The sequence below is a fragment of the Jaculus jaculus genome, chromosome 15 (genome assembly GCF_020740685.1).
Source record: "Jaculus jaculus isolate mJacJac1 chromosome 15, mJacJac1.mat.Y.cur, whole genome shotgun sequence".
Classification (NCBI taxonomy): Eukaryota; Metazoa; Chordata; class Mammalia; order Rodentia; family Dipodidae; genus Jaculus; species Jaculus jaculus.
Genome location: NC_059116.1, coordinates 8,669,317 through 8,691,522, shown reverse-complemented (window position 1 = coordinate 8,691,522; position 22,206 = coordinate 8,669,317). Strand labels below are relative to the sequence as shown.

General features: G+C 41.6%; 1 protein-coding gene across 1 annotated transcript; it reads right to left on the bottom strand.

Annotated features, from left to right (window-relative positions):
• Positions 1–542: 542 nt before the first annotated feature.
• Serpinb10 (serpin family B member 10) lies at positions 543–21,157 on the bottom strand. Its single transcript, XM_004654803.2, has 8 exons — positions 21,033–21,157; positions 17,952–18,138; positions 13,925–13,990; positions 13,319–13,456; positions 11,232–11,349; positions 6,615–6,757; positions 3,064–3,219; positions 543–1,093 (listed from the first exon to the last, which is right to left on the bottom strand). The coding sequence occupies exons 2-8, from the start codon at positions 18,117–18,119 to the stop codon at positions 689–691; spliced, it is 1,194 nt and encodes a 397-aa protein (XP_004654860.1). The 5' UTR covers positions 18,120–18,138; positions 21,033–21,157; the 3' UTR covers positions 543–688.
• Positions 21,158–22,206: the final 1,049 nt, after the last annotated feature.

The following is a 22,206-nucleotide window of genomic DNA, read 5'->3' as shown; positions in this document are numbered from 1 at the left end:
ATTCCGCTATCGTTCCTGAGCCTTGGAGAGTGTGATAGAAATGTAAGGTGTTATTTTTTTTAGTAGCAGAAAGAGAAATTAATTTTTATGTTTGATTAAATGGCATTCTTGAGAAATTTCTTATAAATATATTACATTTATAAGGATTTTCTACACTAATATGAATATGAAATATGAGTAAAACTTTAATACAATGATCAGCCAACTCAAGAAACAAGGCATTCAATTGAAAAATAGGATTTCTTCAACATGAATAAGTCATAATTAAAACCAAGTATTGCTTATATATGTGATTTAAAAAAAAAACTAGCTATGCGTGGTGGCGCATGCCTTTAATCCCAGCACTCGGGAGGCAGAGAGAGGTAGGAGGATCGCTGTGAGTTCAAGGCCACCCTGAGACTACAGATAAATTCAGGTCAGCCTGAGTTAGAGCCAGACCCTACCTCAAAAAACCAAAAATAAGTAAATAAATAAAACAAATTAAATTAAATTTAAAAAAACTGCCATTGTCTCTAGCTAAAGTCATGACACAGTCACTAGTATTCAGTGTTTTAAGATTTATTTACAAATATTCAAGAGTGAAACATTTCTTGGCTTACAGACTTTATCTTTGTGACAATTGTGCTTCTCCACTTTATAGCAAACTTTTGACGTGCAAGGCACTTTTATTAGAGAAGAGATTGTGGGTTTAGGGGGAGCAGAACCTCCCATAAAAGAGAATGCTGTTGGTTTTGTTGTGCCTGATGAAGAAAAGGAAAGGATGATCTGCGTTGAATTCAATGCACGGGAGCTGGATCCGAAAGCTGACCTCACTCCCAGAGCCAGCCGCCGCCTCCGCGCCTTGCTCATTGATTTCCACAAAGGCCTGGTGGAAGACGTCGGACAGAAACAGGTCTCTTTCCAAAGTCATGCCCGAGAAGTCGGCTTCGCTCGGGCTGAAGGCGTCGCCCATGCCCATGCTGGTCAGGGTCGACTTGAGATCGTAGCGCTCCTCCACCTTGAACTTGGGCAGATGCAGCTGCACCTCATAGGTCTCCATCATGTCTGGACTGGTCCACTGGCTCAGCTTCTGGCAGGTGAGGGCCGCCTCCAGCTGCGGGACCAGAGCCCAGGGCCAGTGGTCAGCGAGAGAAGCCCTGGTGAGGAGGGACCTCTGAGCACTCCCCGCCGGGGCTCGCCAAGCACGCATTTGGATTTGGACACCCGCTGATAACCGCTTCCAGGGAAGCGGCCACAAACACGGGGTGAACTGAAACGCGCCCTAACAGAAACTCGGAGGCTACAGAGAGCTCAGCGGCGAAAAGATAACTGCTAACATGCCCAAGGCTCAGGGGTGGCTGCGGAAGAGGGGCCAGGGGGATTGTGAGAGCCACAGGGTGGCTAGAAATATCCTGAGGTACAGCCCCCTAAGAAACTAACAGAGGCCCCAATTACCCTACCATGAACACCAAGGACCCTACCGAGGAGGGTCCTCAGAGAAATGGAGACCATGAGGTGAGGGGGATACATGACTATAACCTATGTAAAAAGAAATACATATATAAATTTTAAAAAGTGAAAATGAAAAAAAAGCAAATCTTCATATTGTCGATCTACAGAATGAAAGCTTTACAAATTAAAAGCTCTCATGAAAGAGTGCTGCATGACATTTTTCCTCCAACCATAACATGATGCCATCTTGAAATAAAAAAAAAAAATTTGGAGGGGTGCTGGAGAAATGGCTTAATGGTTAAGGTGCTGGCTTGCAAAGTCTAAGGACCTAGGTTCAACTCCCCAGGACCCACATAAGCCAGATGCACAAGGTAGCGCGTATATCTGGAGTCCATTTACAATGGCTAGAGGCCCTGGCATGCCCATTCTCTCTCTCTGTCATAAATAAATAAAAATAAAATATTTTTAAAAGACTGCCTTGGCCCAACAGCTATGGCAAATTTGGAGCTGAACAATACGATGATATTACCAAGTCTGTGGCAAAAGTAACAGAGCTACGGGCAACTTAATAGATGGGGGGTGAGGTCACAGGGCCCCCATTGGAACTCCAGCAGTTGTTCCTTCCTGCCTTCTCCCCACCTTCAAGTGAACTTGGAAGATATATATTTATACACACATATATACATGCAAGTGATTAAAAAATTAATGGACTAATTAAATCTTGGACTGGAGGGATGGCTTAGTGGTTAAGGCACTTGCCTGTGAAGCCTAAGGACTCATGTTTGACTCTCCAGGTCCCACATAAGCCACATGTGCAGTGACTCAAGAGTGCAAGGCTGCACGTGTCCACAAAGGGACGCATGTGTCTGCAGTTCGAGTCCAGTGGCTGGGGGCTTAGAGCACCAAGTCTCGCTCTCTTGCATAACAGGAAATAAGAGGTTAGTCTGTTGGACTTGTATCAAAAAAAAAAAAAAAATCTTGGGGACTGGAGAGATGGCTCAGCAGGTAAGTTAAAGGTGTTTATTGGCAAAGTCTGATTGCCCAGGTTTGATTCCCCAGTACCCATGTAAAGCCAGATGATCAAAATGAAGCAACTGTCTGGAGTTTGTTTGCAGTGACAGGAGGCCCTGGTGTGCCCATTCTCTCTCTCTCTCTCTGTCTCTCTCTCATAAATAAATTGAGAAAGTAATCTTGGGCTAAGCGTATAGCTCTGTAGTTGAATGTTCATTTAGCCTACCTACCTGAGGACCTGGGTTTGATCCCAAACAACATGAAAAAAGGAAGTTAACCATAAATGCCATAGGGTCTACATGCACAAGGAGACCCGTGCCAACTGAACTATTCTTATGATCACAGCTTTATGAGTGGTAATGAGCATTCGTAACTGTTGCTCATATGCTCACCCGTTATTAGAGATATCCATAGATTGCCTGGTCATTCCGAGGAATTGTATTTTAAATTTGTAGAGTTTTATAAAATATAAATTCTCTTTGAAAGCACATAGCTAGGGCTCTCAGTAAGTTCGCTAATTAATTCCTCTGTCGAAATAAAGAAACAGGGTGGCCACATCCTGAGGTTTTCCCCTGTTAAACACAAGATCCCTATTTATATCCGACAGACTGATTTATCTACCTGGTCCAGGCTGCTGTCCTCTTCCGGCAGGAGGACCAGCAGGCTGAGGTCACGGCTTTGGTAGTGGAGCTGAAGACCTCTGGCTTGTGGCCTCTCGATGTAAAAAACTTGAAGTTTCTCTTTCATTGACATCATTTGCACTGGCTTGCTTGTATTCTATAAAAAATAAATAAATAAATAAGCAGACAGTAAACTCAGAGAAGAGGTATTTCATACGTCACCAGATGGGTTTCCTGTTGTCCGGTACACTGGTCAAAAGAGTGACTCTGGGTTTATTCCACCTTTCCGCGAGCTTGCTGGTGCTAGTGTTTTGTGTTGTTGCCATTCTGATAGCGGGTGTATTTTTTAATTATTATTTATTTATTTATGTGAGAGTTACAGACAGAGAGAGAAAGAAAGAGGCAGATAGAGAGAGAGAATGGGCGCGCCATGGCTCCAGCCACTGCAAACGAACTCCAGACGCGTGCACCCCCTTGTGCATCTGGCTAACGTGGGTCCTGGGGAACCGAGCCTCGAACTGGGGTCCTTAGGCTTCACAGACAAGCGCTTAGCCACTAAGTGTATTTAATGCGCAATTCCCCAATGACATATGACAAAGCATTTTTCATAGATAAGTGTTTCTCTTTTCTGATTGCAATTTTTCAACTTTTTAATTGACAACTTCCATAAATATAAACCATATACCCCTCCTGCCTCCCTCCCTTTCCTCCCCCAAAGACCCCCATTCTGAATCCTTCTTATTTCCCACTACTGTCTCTGTACTTTGATGTCATCATGTTTGCCCTCCTCAGGGGACTGTAAGACATTTGTCAAAAGTCGCAGTTCAAGAATGAACCTGAATGGGAACCAAAAATGTTAATCAATAAGAACGTTTCAATATTAGGTATTCATTCACAACAGATGTCTCACACTAACACAAGATGTTAATAGGAAGGAACAGCTTATATATTTTAAAGAGGATGCATCTGGGAACTCTGCACCTTCTGTGCAATTTTTTCTAAAAGCATAAAAATTATCTAAAAAATACATTTTTTTTTTTTTTGTTTTTTTGAGGTAGGGTCTCACTCTGGCTTAGGCTGACCTGGAATTCACTATGTAATCTCAGGGTGGCCTCGAATTCACGGCGATCCTCCTACCTCTGCCTCCTGAGTACTGGGATTAAAGGCATGCGCCACCACACCTGGAAAAATACGGTTTTGTTTTGTTTTGTTTTGTTTTGTTTTGTTTTGTTTTGTTTTGTTTTGTTTTGTTTTGTTTTGTTTTGTTTTGTTTTATTTTTCTAGGTAGGGTCTCACTCTAGCCCAGGCTGACCTGGAATTCACTATGCAGTCTCAGGGTGGCCTCAAACTCACGGCAATCCTCCTACCTCTGCCTCCCGAGTGCTGGGATTAAAAATGTGCGCCACCATGCCCAGCAAAATACATATTTTTAAATAAGGTCAAGCACAAAATAAAACCAAAAACAGAAGCTTTTTGCAATCCAAAGCAGTAGACCTGTTATTTATCCGTTTGTTGAGCTGAGTTCAGTGAGAAAGTCAATCAATCATCCTTATGCCAAGGTGGCCTTGTGGCAAAACCATTGGTTAGGACAGCTAAAGAATGTTATGATGGGGCTGGAGAGGTGGCTTAGCAGTTAAGGTGCTTGCCTGCAAAGCCAAAGCCTCAGTTTGCCTCTCCAGGACACACTTAAGCCAGATGTACAAGGGGGTGCACACATTTGGAGTTCATCTGCAGTAGCTGGAGGCCCTGGTGTGCTCATTCTCTCTCTCTCTCTATCTGCCTATTTCTGTATCACTCTCTCTCTCTCTCTCTCTCTCTCTTTCTCTCTCTCTCTCTCTGTGTGTGTGTGTGTGTGTTTGTGTGTGTGTGTGTGTCTTTCTCTCTCACTCGCTCTCTCAAATAAATGAATAAAATAAAATAAAATATTAATAAAAGAATGCTATGGTGGATACTGCAGTGCACAAAACACACCCAGAGCTCTCCTCAGTCATGCTGTTAAGGCCAAGGTATGCTATGTCAACTAGGTTTGTAACCAGAAAGTTCTCCTAGAACTTAGGATGGGGCTTAGAGACCTGTTGATAAGGCAAAATGGAGAAGGTGCCATGGATGGCCATGTGTGGATATTATAAATTAGAAGGACAAAAGGCTAGAATTCATCAAGAGGGAAGACACACGATGGAAGAAATGCAGCAAATAAAAAAAGAATGAAAAAATAAATCCTAGCCCAGTGTTGTGGCACATACCTTTAATCCCAGCACTTGGGAGGCATAAGTAGGAAGATCACTGTGAGTCTGAGGTCAGCCTGAGACTATATAGTGAATTCCAGGTCAGCCTGGGCTAGAGCAAGACTTTGCCTCAAAAAAGAAAACAAGAAGTCATGACAGTGCTGATTCCTTGTCTCCATGCAGATCCTGAGACCCAGGCACATTCAAGCCTGTTATGGTTGGATCTTTGTCTCATGAAGGTCGTGTGTTGAAGTCTGTTTTCAGTTGGTGGTCCAGGGGGAATTAGTGTGATCAGAAGGAGTTGGGCCTTAGTGGGAGGAAGTTAGACGGCTAGGGATATTTTTAGCACACTGTTCTCTTTCTTCTTCCCTTTTTCTCTTTCCTCCCTCCATCTTCTTTGCTCTCATTTTTTCTGCCTTACTTCCATGATGTTCTGGTGCTCCACAGGCCCAGTTGACAGAGCCAAGCAACCACAGTTTGGATCTCTGGTACCATAAAGCAGAATAAGTCTTTCTTCCCATCACATGGTCTATATCTCAGGACTTTTGTCACAGATACAAAGCTGACCAGAATAGCAGCCCTCAGATACACTCGTGACTTAACACTAGTCTTCCATTTTGTTGTTGGTTCCTGTTTTTCTTTTCTCTTTTTTTCTTTTTCTTTTTTTTTTATGATAGTGACAAATATATTGTGTCCTGATGCAGGAAGAAAGTTTAATTAAGGCTTAACATTTTTGCTGCGTATTGTTATTTTGTTTTGTTTGTTTTGTTGCTTATTTGTTACTATGGAAGGGTAATAACTTGGAAAATATAGTATTGGTTTAGTTTGAAGGTTTTGTGTAATCTCTGGTTCTACTTCTAAGCTTGGTTACCATTTTCCAACTGGGAAATAAATATTAAATCTCCCATGTCTAGCTCACACGGCTTTAGCAAGGCTAGGTGACAAAATATGTGAAATAGTCTTTATTCAGAGAAAAACACTGCATTAAGAATTTTCACATGAAAGCCCAGCGTGGTGGCGCATGCCTTTAATCCCAGCACTCAGGAGGCAGAGGTAGGAGGATCACTGTGAGTTCGAGGCCACCCTGGGACTACATAGTTAATTCCAGGTCAGCCTGAGCCAGAGTGAGACCTCAAAAAACAAAACAAAAACAACAACAACAAAAAAGAATTTTCACAAGAGAAACAAGAGCTCCTAGCCCAACCTTCCCCTCTCTAGAAAGCACCTTATCACAGAAAACTATAATCAGAAAGCCGAGTGAATTTAATGTAGAATTTGTTTTACAGTATCATATAAAAATTCTAAGTGACTTTTAACCTGTTCCCACCTTGTTTATTCTGAAAGGCCGTTCTGTGGTGTTTTTTGCCAAGAACTGATGCTCCCAGATTCCTTTAAAGTACAGGGCATTCACCAAAACCATCCTGGTCATGGAATCCACTGCATCTTCAGGTAGGAGATTTGGAATTTTACCTACAAAAGCAGAAGGACCAGTTTCAAAAGGTGGAAATAGGTGTGTTTTAACAACACATTCAAACAGATTTTTCTGGAACTACAGTTTTCTTTCTTCTTTCTTTCTTCCTTAACTCCTCTCTCTCTCTTTCCTTCTTTTACTTTATTTGAGAGAGAGAACAAGAGAGAGAGAAAGAGGCACACACAGAGAGCAAATATGAGCTCCCAGGGCCTCCTGCCATTACACACATGATTTATGTGGGCACTGGGGAATCAAAGCCATGCCATGGGGCTTTGAAAACAAGCACCTCTAACTGCTTACTCATCTCTCCAGCCCCACAGTTTTCTCTAAAGCTTCTGGAATTTAGGTATTACAGGAAAAAATAAGTTAATAAGCAATTTACCTATTCAGAATAGCGAGGAGGAAAGAGGGAAATACTGGAAAAAAGGATTATGCTAATTGGTCAGTAAACATCCTTCCATATTAAGATTTAATCTGCATCTCAGTTGTAAAAGCTTCCTTCAATAAGTATAGATGTGAACCTCCAGTCTAGAGGAAATGGAAATGCTCCGATGCCCCCTTTCCTTTCACGTCGAAGTCTTTGCAGACACACACTATAGGTTGAATGACCCACATGGAAAAGTTTGTGCCTCTTCCCTGGTCCTTTGTCCAAAGTACTGCTCGATGCATTAGCAGTATCACATTGTCCCAGCTACTGTTTAAAGTGATAGTTGATTGGCAATCTCCAATGGGCTCTGTCGAAACTCCCCCAGTAAAGCACTATGAACATTTTGTACCATTGCATCAAATACGGTACCAAAGGTTTGCTATATGGACAAATTTGATCAAAAATAAGGGGGTGTTAGTGCACAAGCCACAGTGTCCTGGGCATCCGAGCTATTCTCTCAGCTTGCCAGTCTTACATGTGCCCTTGAGTTTTAGATATTCACCTTCCCCAATAAGTGTCATCTGAAATATAGAAATCAAGTGACCACTTAGCCAGGCAGTCACGAAAATTTTCATAGCCCATCAGTTCCAAGAAGGAGTTAGGGTGCAAGGAAGGGAACAACGTGGTAGTGGCTCAACTGGATGTCCCCCATGCGCATGTGTTTTGAAAGCATGGTTCCCAGCTAGTAATCTGGGAGCCGGAGCCTTGCTGGAGGAGGTGTGTCACTGGGGGTGGACCTTGAGGTGAATTAGCCCCTGGGTTGCCATTGTTAGCCTGGCTCACTCTCCTGCTGCTGTTTCCCACCTGCTGTGGCAGAGGTGATGTCCAACCTCTGATCTCCCATCTTTCTCCCGTCAGCTGCTCTTAGCTGGGTGTTTCATCCCAGCAAAGAGAAGGTAGCCACAAGAAAGCAAAAAGAAAAGTTTTGTGATTTTGAAAAGTTAATTTAATTAATAACAAAATATGGCAGTGTGTGTGTGTGTGTGTGTGTGTGTGTGTGTGTGTGTGCTACCCATTCTTAAGTGTTTTCCAGAATAACTCAATGTATTCACAGAGTACAACACTAATTAATAAAAAAATATATAACTCAGTATAGGAGGAACTGCACTGAGAGAAAAAAATCAAATAAACAAGGATGGGGAGGTGGCTCAGCAATTGAAGGCACTTGCTTGCAAAGCCTACTGGCAGGAGTTTAATTCCTAAGCAAAAAGTAGCTCAAAAAGTAGCACAAGAACCTGATGTTTGTTCACAGTGGCAAGAGGCCCAGGTTCACGCATACGCATGTGCAAATATAAATAAATCACTTTTTTGTGTTTTTTTTTAAAAAGCAAATAACATTAAAAGCCCTCAACCAACTCAACTTCTCCCAACACATACATCACTCAAAATAAAGGGTGAATCTTTTAAATTGTCAAAACAGATGCATAAAAGATTTTAAAATCATAATGTGTAGCTGATATCACTTACTTTTCAAGATGAAGTAGATGAATCCCAAGTAAAATATTTACAGAAACTTGTGAATTATATAAAACAAAGGGAAAAAATAACAAGGAAAGGTGCAAACTCTCAAGTGAGTATCTCCTTCCATGCAGGTTTAAAACCATCACGTGGGCTGAAGAGATGGCTTAGCAGTTAAGCGCTTGCCTGTGAAGCCTAAGGACCCCAGTTCAAGGCTCAATTCCCCAGGACCCACGTTAGCCAGATGCATAAGGGGGCGCATGTGTCTGGAGTTCGTTTGCAGTGGCTGGAGGCCCTGGCGCGTCCTTTCTTTCTCTCTCTCTCTCTCTCTCTCTCTCTCTCTCCCCCCTTTCTCTGGCTGTCACTTTCAAATAAATAATTAAAAATAAAAACAATTTTTTTAAAAAATCATGTGACTACCTCCTTTGAGACCAGGCATCCCTCAGATATTTAGACAGGTGACTTATTTCAAACCTGGGATGTATTGATGAAACTCGATAGTATTAAACCTTTTCCAAAGTATAAGCTAGAACACTGGTTGGGACTGGGGAGATGTCTCAGTAGTTAAGGCACTTGCCTGTAAAGCCAGCCATCCTAAGGTTCTCTTCCCCAGCACACAGGTAAAGCCAGATGCACAAAGCAATGCATGTACCTGGAGCCCATTTGCAGCGGCCAGGAGTTCTCATGCACACATGCAAGAACTCTCTCTCTCTCATGCTCATAATAAGACCACTGATTGGTTAAGCTAGCACATCATCAAAATAAAAACATAATTTAAAAAGCACAAAACCTCAAACTATAAACCTATGCCTCCTGTGATAGAAGCAATCAAAGAAACCCAAATTAGGTTTGGCAAATGATTCTGATTGACATGTGGATGTATTACGAAATGCACAAATATAAAGTATTGCTGCCGTGGTCTGGGACCAAATCCTTGATCTGATAGTATTAAGAGATAAGTCCTTGGAGAGATGATGAAGTCACAAGGGTTCTGCCCACATGAATGGGCTTACTGTTTTCGTGAATGGGACTGAGGAAGTCTGTTTCTCCTTTCCACCATGTGAGAACATAGCAGAAGGCCTCCTCCCAGAAGCAATGAATAAGCCGTCACCAGACAATCTATTGACATCTTGATTCTGGACTTTCCCAGGCTCCCAAACTATGAACAATAACTTTATACTATGTATAAATTACACAGCCTAATGTATTTTATTACAGCAGCCTAAACAAACCAACACAATCGCTTTAGTGGGTTAGAGGAGAAACATCATCATGGATGATATTTAAAATACTTTTGATCACACCCAGCTTACTTAAATATTGTTAAACAATAAAACTTTGTTATGTGCCAAGGAGTCAAATGAGAAAATTAGTATTAATAAAATATTGATAACAAGTTGTATTTAAATTTCATGGGCTGTCCCAATGAAGTCCCTTTTCCTGGGCCTTGAATTAATCAAGGTCTCAAATTGCTTTTAGTTGCAATTTTTGTTGTTGTTGTTTTGAGGTAGGGTTTCACTCTAGTTCAGGCTTTCCTGGAACTCACTATGTAGTCTCAGGGTGGCCTCAAACTCATGGCAATCCTCCTACCTCTGCCTCCCGAGTGCTGGGATTAAAGGCGTGCACCATCATGCCCGGCTTGCAATTTCTTTGTAGTAATTTTTATCTACAGTTTCTCACTTATTGTTTTTTTGTGTTTTGAGGGAGTTTTTATTTGCTCCTATGGCTCGAAATTCTGTTAGTGTTTATCTGACGTTTCCTCAAGATAACATTCAAGTGATCCATCTTTGTGAGGCTACCACTGTTCACAGGTTTAATTTTGCACCCCTCCCATAAGACGTGTTCAAGTTGTAATCTCCAGTACCTGATAATATAATCTTATTTGGAAATTGACTTTGCAAATTTATTCAAGGTAAGATCATGCCATATTGGGTCCAATGTTTGGTGCCCTTATAAGAAGGAAATTGAGACACAGTTCTAGAAAGAAAACCGTGTGGAAAAGACACAGACCCAGAAATGTCCCTGTACTAACAGGGGCAAAGATGTAAATATGCATCTATACCTCAAGGAATGCCCAAATTGTAAGCAATCACCAGGGACCAAGGAGAAGCATGAGGAGTCCTACCCTAATCCAAGAATCTCTGTGGCTTCCAGAACCATGGCAGAATAAATATGAGCCCAACCTCTAATACATGATCTCATTTTGAAAGACACTTAAACTCACATAGCACATGTATTAACACATTTTTGTTACCACTCCATAACTATTTTTCTATAAAATTATAGGCACAATAGTATTTCAAGTTTCCTTTTTTCTCCTTTTAACCTGGACTATGTCTTGGTATTGGTAGGCCATGATAACTTTTGTGTCTATCAGGTAAAGTGGTCACCTAACTGCTACATTTTTTTTAATAAGATTTACAGAGAATGCTGAGAATCTACAATTTATGGGCATAAATAGAAATAAAAGTTCAGAATAATGTAGAATGTGTCCACAGTTCCATTCAAAAAATACACAGCCACTCATAGCCCAATTTCAAACAAATATGACAAATTCTGGGTCCTGGAGTCCCTCAGTGACAGCTTACCCTCAGTGCTGTTCTCCACCCAAGAGTTGATCTCTTTCCGGATCTGGTCAGAAGCTTCTATGAAGTTAACAGACTGTGGCTCTGCACCAAAATAGGTCCTCATGTCCTCTAAGTATTTCTGAAAGGCACAGGTAAAGTTCTCCTCTGTAAAGTTGCTTCAAAACTGAGTAATGAAAATTATCTAGAGTATTAAAAGTCATAAAGTATGGAGACGGACAGTGGCAACCTTTCACCTAATCACTCCCAACTTTCTTTCATCACTCCTGATTTTGGTCAAAGTGCCAAAATTCCTCTCTTCAAACCAATTAGCCCACTACAGGTATAGAAGGAAGATCTCCACCCACAGTTGTGGGGAGGTCCCGCATCCTCTTCTTGCTGCAAATGGAGAGCAGACCAGATAGGGAAGAGTCCACAAATCACAGGTGGACTCTATTGGCTGAGTGGTATTGAGAGGTGAGTCTGGCTTTCTGAGAAAGGCATAGGACCACGGTGAGGCCTACTGTGGTCTCTAAACTTCCAAGAACTTGGCAAAGTCCAGAAGAAATCTACATTGCATCATGAAAAGTGACTCTAAGCAGAGGTTAAGGTGTCACCAGGCAAACATGGCCTCCTCCTCTGGTCCTTTGATGTTCCCAGTATGACAGACATGGCAAGTAACAAAGTTTGCTGCCTAGGAAAAGCCTTTCTGGGAAGAATGGTTCCTTCTCCAAGACAGGCATGGTGTTTGTGCGTTTACTTCATGGATGGTTTGTCAGAAGTGAAAAGTGGTCAGTTGACTGTTCACAGGAAGTCCAAATTCTGTGGAATCCAGCAAAAAGCAAATGTAATACTACAAGGCACCACTCCCTGTGCTAATCTGGAGTGTTTGCATTCATAAAGGGATGTGTGAATGGCTGTGGCTCTTTTATTTCCCAGTGTGAACTCAGCTCAACCATCTTGCTTAGTTCTGAGTCAAGCAGGACTCAAGAACCTGCCAGTAATGAGGCTGTCCTTAATGCTTCATTTGGTTGGTTTTATGACTTTAGGATTTACAAAGAGGAAACTATAAACCTCCAAGAATTCACTGCATACAGGCAGGGGCAATCCAGGGAAACCACAACATAGCTGTATTTCATTTGCTACACTAACATCCTTCAACCCCAACTTCCTAGCTCCTCGATCCCTTGGATGTCTGATCCTTCCTCCTCCTTTTGATCCTTGCCAAATGATGTGATGCCTACAGTTGAAAAAGGCAAAGGTTTGACTGACTGAACCCCTCTGAGGTTCACTTGAGGCTTAATGAGGCAAGGTCATCATGCTTCCATTGGTGAGATTGTAACATTAGCAAAGGAAGGAAGTTGGCATTACTTCATGTTCCATGTCCCAAATATCTCTAAAGTTCTAACGTGAAAGATTTTCCCATATCTTACCCCAAGATCAACTTTGTTCTCATGCACAGATTGCAGCCACAGCCTTATGATCAACGCCGCACTTGCCTGTCACTTAACCTATTACACCATCCTATATTGTCACTCTCTGTTTCCTTGTGAGAGGAATGTTGGGGGCTGGAGAGATGGCTTAGCGGTTAAGCACTTGCCTGTGAAGCCTAAGGACTCCAGTTCAAGGCTTATTTCCCCAGGACCCACGTTAGCCAGATGTGCAAGGGGGCACATGCATCTGGAGTTCATTTACAGTGGCCGAAGGCCTTGGCGTGCCCATTCTCTCTCTGTGTCTCTCTTCTGCCTCTTTCTCTCTCTGTCTGTCGCTCTCAAATAAATAAATCAATAATGAACAACAACAAAAAAATTTTAAAAAAGAAAGGAATGTTGGCCCAGGACTCCCATTTCTATATGTGTTCATAGATTATCCTTGGATATACCCCTTTATTTTACACATATTGATCTGATTGATACGCCTGAATGGAGACCCATTACCAGTTTCTCTCAGAAGGCAGCACTTTATTGATTATCTAAATGATAGCTTACCAGGAATTCCTAACCATAGTAAGAGTATCCCTGGGGCCCCTGGAGAAATACTTATTGCTTACTGATTGTTCTTGCATGACTTTTTTTCTCTTCCACTAACTGACCGGAGACATTTGCACTCACATTATGGAACGCGTACGTTCTCTCCCCGTAGATCCTATTGGCAGTCTTAAGTATGTAAGAGCTGCCAGGCTTAAGAAGCTCTTCGGTGAGTGTCTGGAAATCAGAGTGTATTTCTCCAAGCCTGCCAGAGCCAAATTCCTTTAAGAGAACAGGGATCAGAGAGAGAAGAAAAGTTGAAAAATACGTATCTATACATGTAATCACATGAGCTAAATGAAACATTTGTTCAAGCTAAATGAAGTTATTCATTGTTTTGGAACCCAAAGTTAAAAACAATTCTGAACTGGATAAAATGTTTTCTTTAATGTTATCAGTAAAAAATTTTACATGTCCATGAAGGCATCCCTTTCTTTATACTTAGCTTGAAAAGACAGACAAGCACAAATCTGAAAGTGAAAAAAAAATCTTGAAAAAGTACATATAGGTAAGAGGAAAAGATGACTCCTAAAAAGTATAGACATTTTTTTTTTTTTCTGAGAAACACTCCTCTTATTTTAGTGCTAAGAAAAGTTCAGTAATGTGGATTGCTCAAATTAACCACTAAAATACATATACTAAAAATGATTACTCTTTTATTTTTAAAAAGATATTTAAATGAATAAATACCATTTTTCTCTTCTTTTCACTCTCAGGACCTGATTTGAGGTCCTGCCCTTTGTTAAACTGAAGTACCTGGAATATAAGTGAAAAGATGAGTCAGGGAAGCCATAGCAAATAACACCTGTGTCAATGCAAATCAGCCATTCCTACAGCCACAGAGCAACTAAACAAAGAGACTCCAACTTGACTGACAAGTTGTCTTCACTAAGCCGAAGAACCCCAAGGCTGTTTTAAGTGAGCTTTTAAAAGTATTTTAAATTACTAGCGTCTTTATATGACTAGATTTTACTATAAATTTGAGATGATGTTGGGAAAACTCTGATGTAACGTTTTCCATATTTCACTTTTATCAATGCTTGTTTTGAAAGTCAAGGTGGGTCAAAGTATGGGATCAGCTAAGATTAACACTGAAAGAAAAATAAAATGCAATATATATGGAAGCCTTCACATGTAAAAGCCCCAAAAGTAGGTTTCACAGAAGTTGAGTAGATTTCATGCTATGACACATATTATTTTTATTTATTTATCCATGCTCCCTGCCTCCTAGTTTCCATAAACTTAGTTATTTCCCAAGTGGCTACAGCCATGTCAGGCACAAAATAGAATAATAGTTGTACCTCACAAGGCAACAAACATCTCATACACTGATTTTCTCTTGGTCTCTTCACCTACTCCTGTTTTCAAAGCAATATTTTATTTATTTATTTGCAACCAGAGAGATACAGACAGAGTGAGAAGGGGAGAAAGAGAGAGAGAGAATATGGGCATGCCAGTGCCTCCAGCCACTGCAAACAAACTCCAGACACATACGCCACCCTGTGCATCTAGCTTGCATGGATACTGGGGAATTGAACCCAGGTTGTTAGGCATTGCAGGCAAGTGCTTTAACCACTGAACCATTTCTTCAGTCCCCACCTGCTCCTTACTTTTTAAACTGAAGCCATGGAGAACTGAATTTCTCTTTCCAAAGATGAGTCATAAAATCTAAAAATATGATTTCACCTTACCTTTCTGTCTTTGATCTAGCCTCTGATATTTCTTATCTGATGGAAAGTCTTAAGACCTCCATTCCAAAGAGATCCCTTACCCCACGCCTATAGGAGGAATGGACTCTGTACAAAGAAGCCAGGGAGAATCCAAATAGCCGGCCTTGCTAGGTTTCCTCAGTTTCACTGTTAGCATGAGTCACCCATTGCCAAATCATCTTTCTCTATGGTTATCTATCCTTGAACCATGCCGTGAAGTCTCCATAAAAACCTGTAAGACATGGTTCAAAGAATGCCTGCTAGCTGGATGCACGGAGGCCATTACAGTGCAGCACCCTGGGAAAGGGCTTGGCATCTGTCAGCATCTGCCCTCCATTCCTTGCCCCACACATCTTTTCATCTGTGACCTTTGTAGTGTCTTTATAACAAACCAATAAACAAGTGTGTCCCTGAGTTCTACGAGCCACACTGGCAAACTAATGGAACCTAATTAAAGTACCGTGGGAACCTCGATGGATACGGGTTTTGCCAGAAGCACAGATAAAACAACCTGGCGTCTGAGAACAGGAAGGAGAAACCTGGGGCCCTGAGCCCTCAGCGGTGGGTCCTAATACTACGTATGCTCTGCGTAGTGCCAAAACTGGACTAGAGGACACACACTCAGTTTCCACACAGAATTGAGGACTTGGCGTGTGGAAAGTGCCCATTTTTGCAGTGTCAGAAGTGATGTGTGTTGTGAGAATTCTTGCTTTGTTTTTATGATCAGTGATTAGTGAGATAGATTGAAATAGGGAAGAGATGGAGGAAGGCTGGATAAATAGCACTCATCCGAAGAAGCTTGAGTGTTCCGTGTCACAGTAGGGTGAAGCTAGTTCTGGAAGCTGAACGGGGAGGATGTGGTTATCCCTGCTTCCCCCCGAAGTTGGCCACAGATGAACAGGAGGTGATAGGTGACTCTGTCCCACACATCCCAGACCGAAGTCACAGGAATGAATAATGAAATCCTTCCACAGTCTACACAGACCCATACAAACAGAACAAGGAAAACGAGGCGAGCGGAAGTTCATAAGGGTCATTTACACTGGTTTATTAGTAGTTAAGGCAAGGACAAATAATACCTAGGGATACATATATGTGTATATATGTACATTCATGTAAATGCATACATATATACACGTACATATACATATATATGCATGCACATATATACATACATATATAAACTAGACCTAAGTGAAGTGAAGAATTTAAGAAAAATTCTATCAGACTTCTGGTTAAGCCTTGCTAATGAATCAGTCAATCGTTATATATTTGCGAACCAGGAATTGTTGTTATTGCTGTCATTGTTCTGTGTTTTTTTATTTTTTTGTTGTTGTTGTTTGTTTTGTTTTTCAAGGTAAGGTTTCACTCTAACCCAGGCTGGCCTGGAATTCACTATGGAGTCTCAGGGTGGTCTCAAACTCTTGGAGATCCTTCTACCTCTGCTTCCCAGTGCTGGGATTAAAAGTGCGCGCCACCACGCCCAGCCTTTTGTTATGTTTTTAAGTCACACAGTAGTATCTTGTGAGCTAATCAAGTTGTAGGGTATCCCAGGTGCACATTCATAGAAACGTAACAGCCTACCTACCTTGATATCTCTAGCTGGGCACCCATGAGGCACAGACGGCTCTATCTTGGGTGGGAATTATCCCACTGGCCTTTGGTTTGATACAAGAGTTAGAGCTGAATTTATTCTTTTTATGGTCTTATTTTTATTTGAAAACCCAGATGTTTTGCACATATTGCCTCACAAATACATGCATTCATATATATGATTACACACACACATATGACTATTTTAATATTTTACTATCTATTTATCCATATCTCTCTATATGTATATTTGTATTTACACTATGAGACTACCTAAAACAAATCAATAATTTTATACAGTAGTATTATTTTGATACTTAATGCTATTACTCCGTTCTCTGGATTCAACCGGGCAACCAGGGATTTTTAAACAAAGAAAAAAACAGAGCATAGTGAACAGATTTCTCTAATTTGTGAAGAAACTCATCCTAAGATTAGAATAATACTGAATAATCCTATTATTTAAAGTTTGACTCATTACTTCTTAAAACATTTTTAAAAATATGTTATTTTTATTTACTTATTTGAGAGAGAAAGAAAGAGGCAGACAGATAAACAGAGAGGATGACACGCTGGGGCCTCTGGTCACTGCAAACTAACTTCAGATGCATGAGCCACCTTGTGCATCTGGCTTACGTTTTCCTGGGGAATTGAACCGGGGTCTTTTTAACCATGAAACCATCCTTTTAGCTCATTTCTTAAAACATTTTAATCACAAAAACAAAAGTGTGGAGCTGGAGAGATGGCTCAATGGTTAAACATGCTTGCTTGCAAAGCCTGCTGGCTCAAGTTCAAGTCCCCAGGAAACACATAAAATCAGATGCACAAAGTGAGGCATGAGTATGGAGTTTATTTGCAGTGGCAAGAGGCCTTGGGACACCTATTCTCTCTTCTCTCTCTGTCACTGTCTTCACACACAAATAAATAAGTTTGCATAAAATTAAATCAAATTGTGTTTGTTGTCTAACTAAAATCAATAGTCTCTACTTACTTTGTGGAATTCTCTACTTACTTTGTAGGAAAAAAAAAAAAAAAGATAGGTTCTTACAGGATTTTCCACACAATTTTAAATTGGTTTCCTTCACTGGACTTCATTTTGTGATTTAGTATTTTTTTTAAGTGTCTATTTGTTTTGGAAGATAGCATTGCAAAATGGGCATGATGCCAGGCATGGTGGCGCAAACCTTTAGTCCCAGCACTCGGGAGGCAGCGGTAGGGGGATCGCTGTGAGTTCGAGACCACCCTGAGACTACACAGTGAATTCCAGGTCAGCCTGAGCTAGAGCAAGACCCTACCTGGGAACACAAAACAACAATCAAATGGGGAGGATTGGCTCTTCAGAAGCAAATAGAAATCACAGGCAAAGGATACACTTACTTCAAGATGCCCGGGCATGGTTAGCTATTCCCCCTTACCTGAGCCATCTGAGCTGCAGTATTTCCTTTGGTGCCTAAGTACACCATGGCCAGGGATGTGGAAATTCCCCAGGGAGAAAAGAAGATGTTTTTACCCTCTGCAGATTCAGATAACTTTTTGTAAAACTCCAGGGCAAACTGGTTCACGGATGCTGCAAGAGAGTCCATTGGGAAGACCTGAGGAGAGCTGAGGACAGAGAAAGTGTGTTATCGCTAAGTTCTTCCCACTTATTTTACTCTTGTATGAGAATCCATCCATGCACGGATACTTCAGCTATGTACAGCTACTGCTGAGAGCTGAATGGTCCTCCATTGTTTTATATGACACTTTAAGTCCAGAGAATTAGAGCGAATTGCCTCAGATTTTAGTGCGAAAGTGTCCTGGAGTGCACATGGATTCTCACCTGCCAGCAAATGAATGCCATGACACGGTTTTTGACACACCCTTACCATCCATCCATCACACCACTAGCATTACACCTTTATCTACTTTTACCGAGCGCATCAGGACTGACATGTCTTCACACCCTTCTGTGCCCAGCAACACGTAGCCCAGCACTGGAGCCAGCTCAGACACACTCATCCATCACTTGTTAACAGTGTTCACTGCCTGAGTTATAGACATCATGCCCTTACACACTTTCATTGGAAATCCTGCACAATTACGTGGGGAATTTTTAGGCAGAAGTGGAGACTACTATGTATTTTTGTTTTCTTTGTTGTCTTATACAAGAGGTCTCAGTTTTTTTCTCATCTCTTTTTATATTGCATTCAATTTCTAAATTCCGTCTCTAGTTGCCTTATTTTAAATGCCTTTGAAACTAAGTGTATTAAGGACATATTTAATTCAACGTATCTATGGATAAACAACTGAACACCAAATTAAATCCCTTGGTCTAGGAACTACAGCTAGTGCCTGTGCTGTGTGGAGGTTGGTCTTGCCCAGACATCACCTGTCCTCTGAGAACCTACACCCGTGGTTTTGGGAAAGCCAGGGCTTCTCCGCGGTCAAAGAGAATCAGGGAGAGGCGTGTGTCGAGTTTTGGTTGTGTCATGACTTGACTGAACAGTGATACTGTTGAAATCCCTTCCAAACACACAGTGATCACACTTGACCAAACAGCCCCTCGGTTTCTGGACCGCACCCTGGCTGTGACTTCCACCAACGACAAATGCTCACAGTGCACCCAGGATGTTATTACTTGATCTTAAAAGAAATAAAACCCTTCCTGTCTTCAAGTAATTCTATCCCCTTCATAAAATCTTGGAACTTTGCCTGTATTATTTTTTCACACAATCCATTCTTGAAAATAACTTCTGAACTTCCTGTAAGATTTTATTCACCCAGTGATATTTTGGTTGCCACATTTATATGAGGCCTTATCCTTTCAAAACTTGTAAATTATATTCTCAAGGAAAATGTTCAGCTCAGTGGTCAAACTACATTGATCATGAAGGTGGGCAGAGAGTAACATCTTAGCACCTGGGAATTTTTTTATTTCTACCTGTATTCTGTGGTTACTTTGAAGCTTAATTCCCTGATACTAAGTTCCTGATGTAGTAAATCTCTCTGATGAAAGAGTCAGGTTCTTGTGAAAAGTTAACATCCGAGTTGAGCCTCATTAATATTCTGATTTATGTCACCACTGACTTGTGAAGGATAACCTAGGTCAACAAGAACTATCTCTGACCCTCTCCTTTTAAAAACAACTGCCAAGTGCTGGAGAGATGGTTTAGCAGTTCAGGCGCTTGCCTGCGAAGCCTAAGGACTCATGTTCTACTCTCCAGGTCCCATGTAAGCCAGATGCACAACACGGCAAGGTGCACAAAGGGAAGCGCACGTCTGGAGCTCAGCAGCACGGCTGAAGGCCCTGGGGTGCCAGTGCCTGCCCCCCCTTACTCTCTCACTCTTGTATTAAAGAAAAAGGCAGTCTGTTGGGCTTGCCTCAAAAAGAAATAACTAAATAAAATAAAAACAAATGGTATGAAGTATTAAGCCACTACAAAATGATTTTTGACGGGTGCAGAATTCTAGGATGTTATTTTTGTAGGAAATGATTTACCTGTCAGCACTGAAAGCACAGAGGCTTATGGTCTTGTTTTCTAAAAAGAATTTCTGATTTGAAATTTTCCATTGTTCCAAGCTGAGTTTGTGTATATATTAATTAACATAATTAATATATAATATAGTACATAACATAATATATAATACAATTAACCTTAATTAATTAGTTAATTAACATACAAATACAAGCTAAGGAGGGCTAAGAAATCAGAAAAGGCCCATGTTATTCATCAACATATCATCGGAGAAGCATATCACGTTGCAAACCATTTCAGGGTTCCTCTTACCCAACACTCCTATTTAGTCTGCTAAGAGACTCGGGACCACAGAGGTTGAATAAGGACCTGTTAGTTGCCTTATTGCTGACAAAGCCGGCAATGAGGGTACCGTGCTCATGAAGCAGATACATCAGAAGGCGACAGCACCCCTGTCTCTTGGCAGTTCTCTAGTCACTGAGGGCCCTTTTCGGAGGGAGGTGTTAGCGTGGGTGGTTTGGAAAAGCACCTGGGCGACGTGGGCATAGGGGACTAGTCACGCCACGGGAGGGGAGCGCGCCGGAGGTGCACGGAGTGCGAGCAGACAGGAGGGAGTGCTGTGTGATGGGCCTACGGAGAGAACCAAAGCCTTTAATTCCACGTATCACCATCCACGCTGCCAAGCCCACTCATCTCAAGGCTTGCAGGGTTTGGGTTCAATTATTCTGACAATGTTAAATTGCTCTTTGCTTAAGTTGGCAGATATGGAGACAGCAAATTCAGACATGACTGGAAGGAAAAAAAATCACTTGCATTTTCACAATTCCTGTTGAAACAATTTCTGAGACACCATTGACACAAATCTCTGAGCCTTCAATACAAACATTAGTCTCTGGCTTGTATACAAGAGTGTTTAGGGGAATGCAGCCTTATTTATAATTTCTTAGTTTGGGGAAGGGATCTTAATCCTTTGCAATTTAGATAAGCACTACAAGAAAAAATAAAAACAAACATTTTTCACCAAATAAATATTTACAATACCTTGTTTCTTTCTGCTGGAGTAAAATTGGAAATTTGTTCCTTTAGTGAGAGTCTGTGGCCGAAGAGTTAGGCAACTTTTAACTGAAGAAACTTAAAAAAATATATATGTGTGCGTGTATGCAGCCCCTCCCTGTTCTGAGCCCCGCCCTCCACTGGCTTTCACAGCCAGGATGCTTTTCCTTTCCCGCTTCGCTTGGCCAGAAGTTCAAATAGAACAGAGAAGCAGACAGCTGAGCTCCCGGCTGAACTGCCTAATTAATTAGGCACATTTTCCGCATAAGCCGGCATGTGGAGACGTGAATTCTGACACACTGTAACGCACACTTTTCAAACTTAATCCCTTGTCTGTTGTCCAATTGACAACAGTTAGTGTAGCTGCTTTTGGTAGGCTTTAAGAAAAAAAAAAAAAAGCTTCAAGAGGAACAATACATGAAATGAAAGGGAAATACTTTCACTTCGTCATTTACAGTCGCCCCAGTAAAGTTGTTCTTAATTCCAGGATGGTCTGGGCTAGAGCAAGACACTACCACAAAAAAACCAAAAAAGTGGGGAAAAAATGAAAAAAAAAAAAAAAGAGTTTCATGTGTGAGGCACACGGGGATGTCTCTGGTCTGGTTTGCAGCACTGGTCACAAAGCCAGAGTGTGCCCTGAGCCTGTGGGACGTCGAGTCCCCTCACAGGGATGTGCTTGCATCACGGTCTGAGGCACAGGTGCCACGTGGAGCACTGGTCACCATCTTCTAGTTCCCTTATCATCCCTACTAAGAGTCCCACTCCTCCTTATTGACTGCAAGGGCAAAACAATTTTCTCATCCCTAAGAACGTGGCAGCATGGTAGGAGGAGTACAGAGAGGTATTTGAATACCAGGAAGGTTCCAGAAAGGACTGCTTACAATGCGGCTGCTGGTGTTGCCCTTCTCTTTCCCCAGGCGCATGTGCATCTTGGAGTTAAATATTGGCAAGCTGGCGTGGAGCCCACCGTGGGGTGTTGGTCTGGATTTCACAAGTCAGTGACACTCGGGTAGGAAATTCCACGACACCTCCTTGGCCTAAACAGAGTTGATATTATTAGCTCCGGATGTCCCCAGCACCATCCTTCCTGAGAGTGTCATGTGCAGGCTCCGGAAAGAAGGACCACTAGCTTTGACTGATAGCAAACAATTCAGCAGAATGA

Bases quoted from the DNA above. Each gene is read 5' to 3' on its own strand.
- Serpinb10 (XM_004654803.2), bottom strand. From the start codon at position 18,119: ATGGACTCTCTTGCAGCATCCGTGAACCAGTTTGCCCTGGAGTTTTAC. The intron at 6,758-11,231 runs GTAAGCTGTCAC...CTGCTTTTGTAG, and splicing joins GGTGGAGAACAGCACTGAGG to GTAAAATTCCAAATCTCCTA. The intron at 3,220-6,614 runs GTGGGAACAGGT...TATTTTTTATAG, and splicing joins GGCCTTTCAGAATAAACAAG to AATACAAGCAAGCCAGTGCA.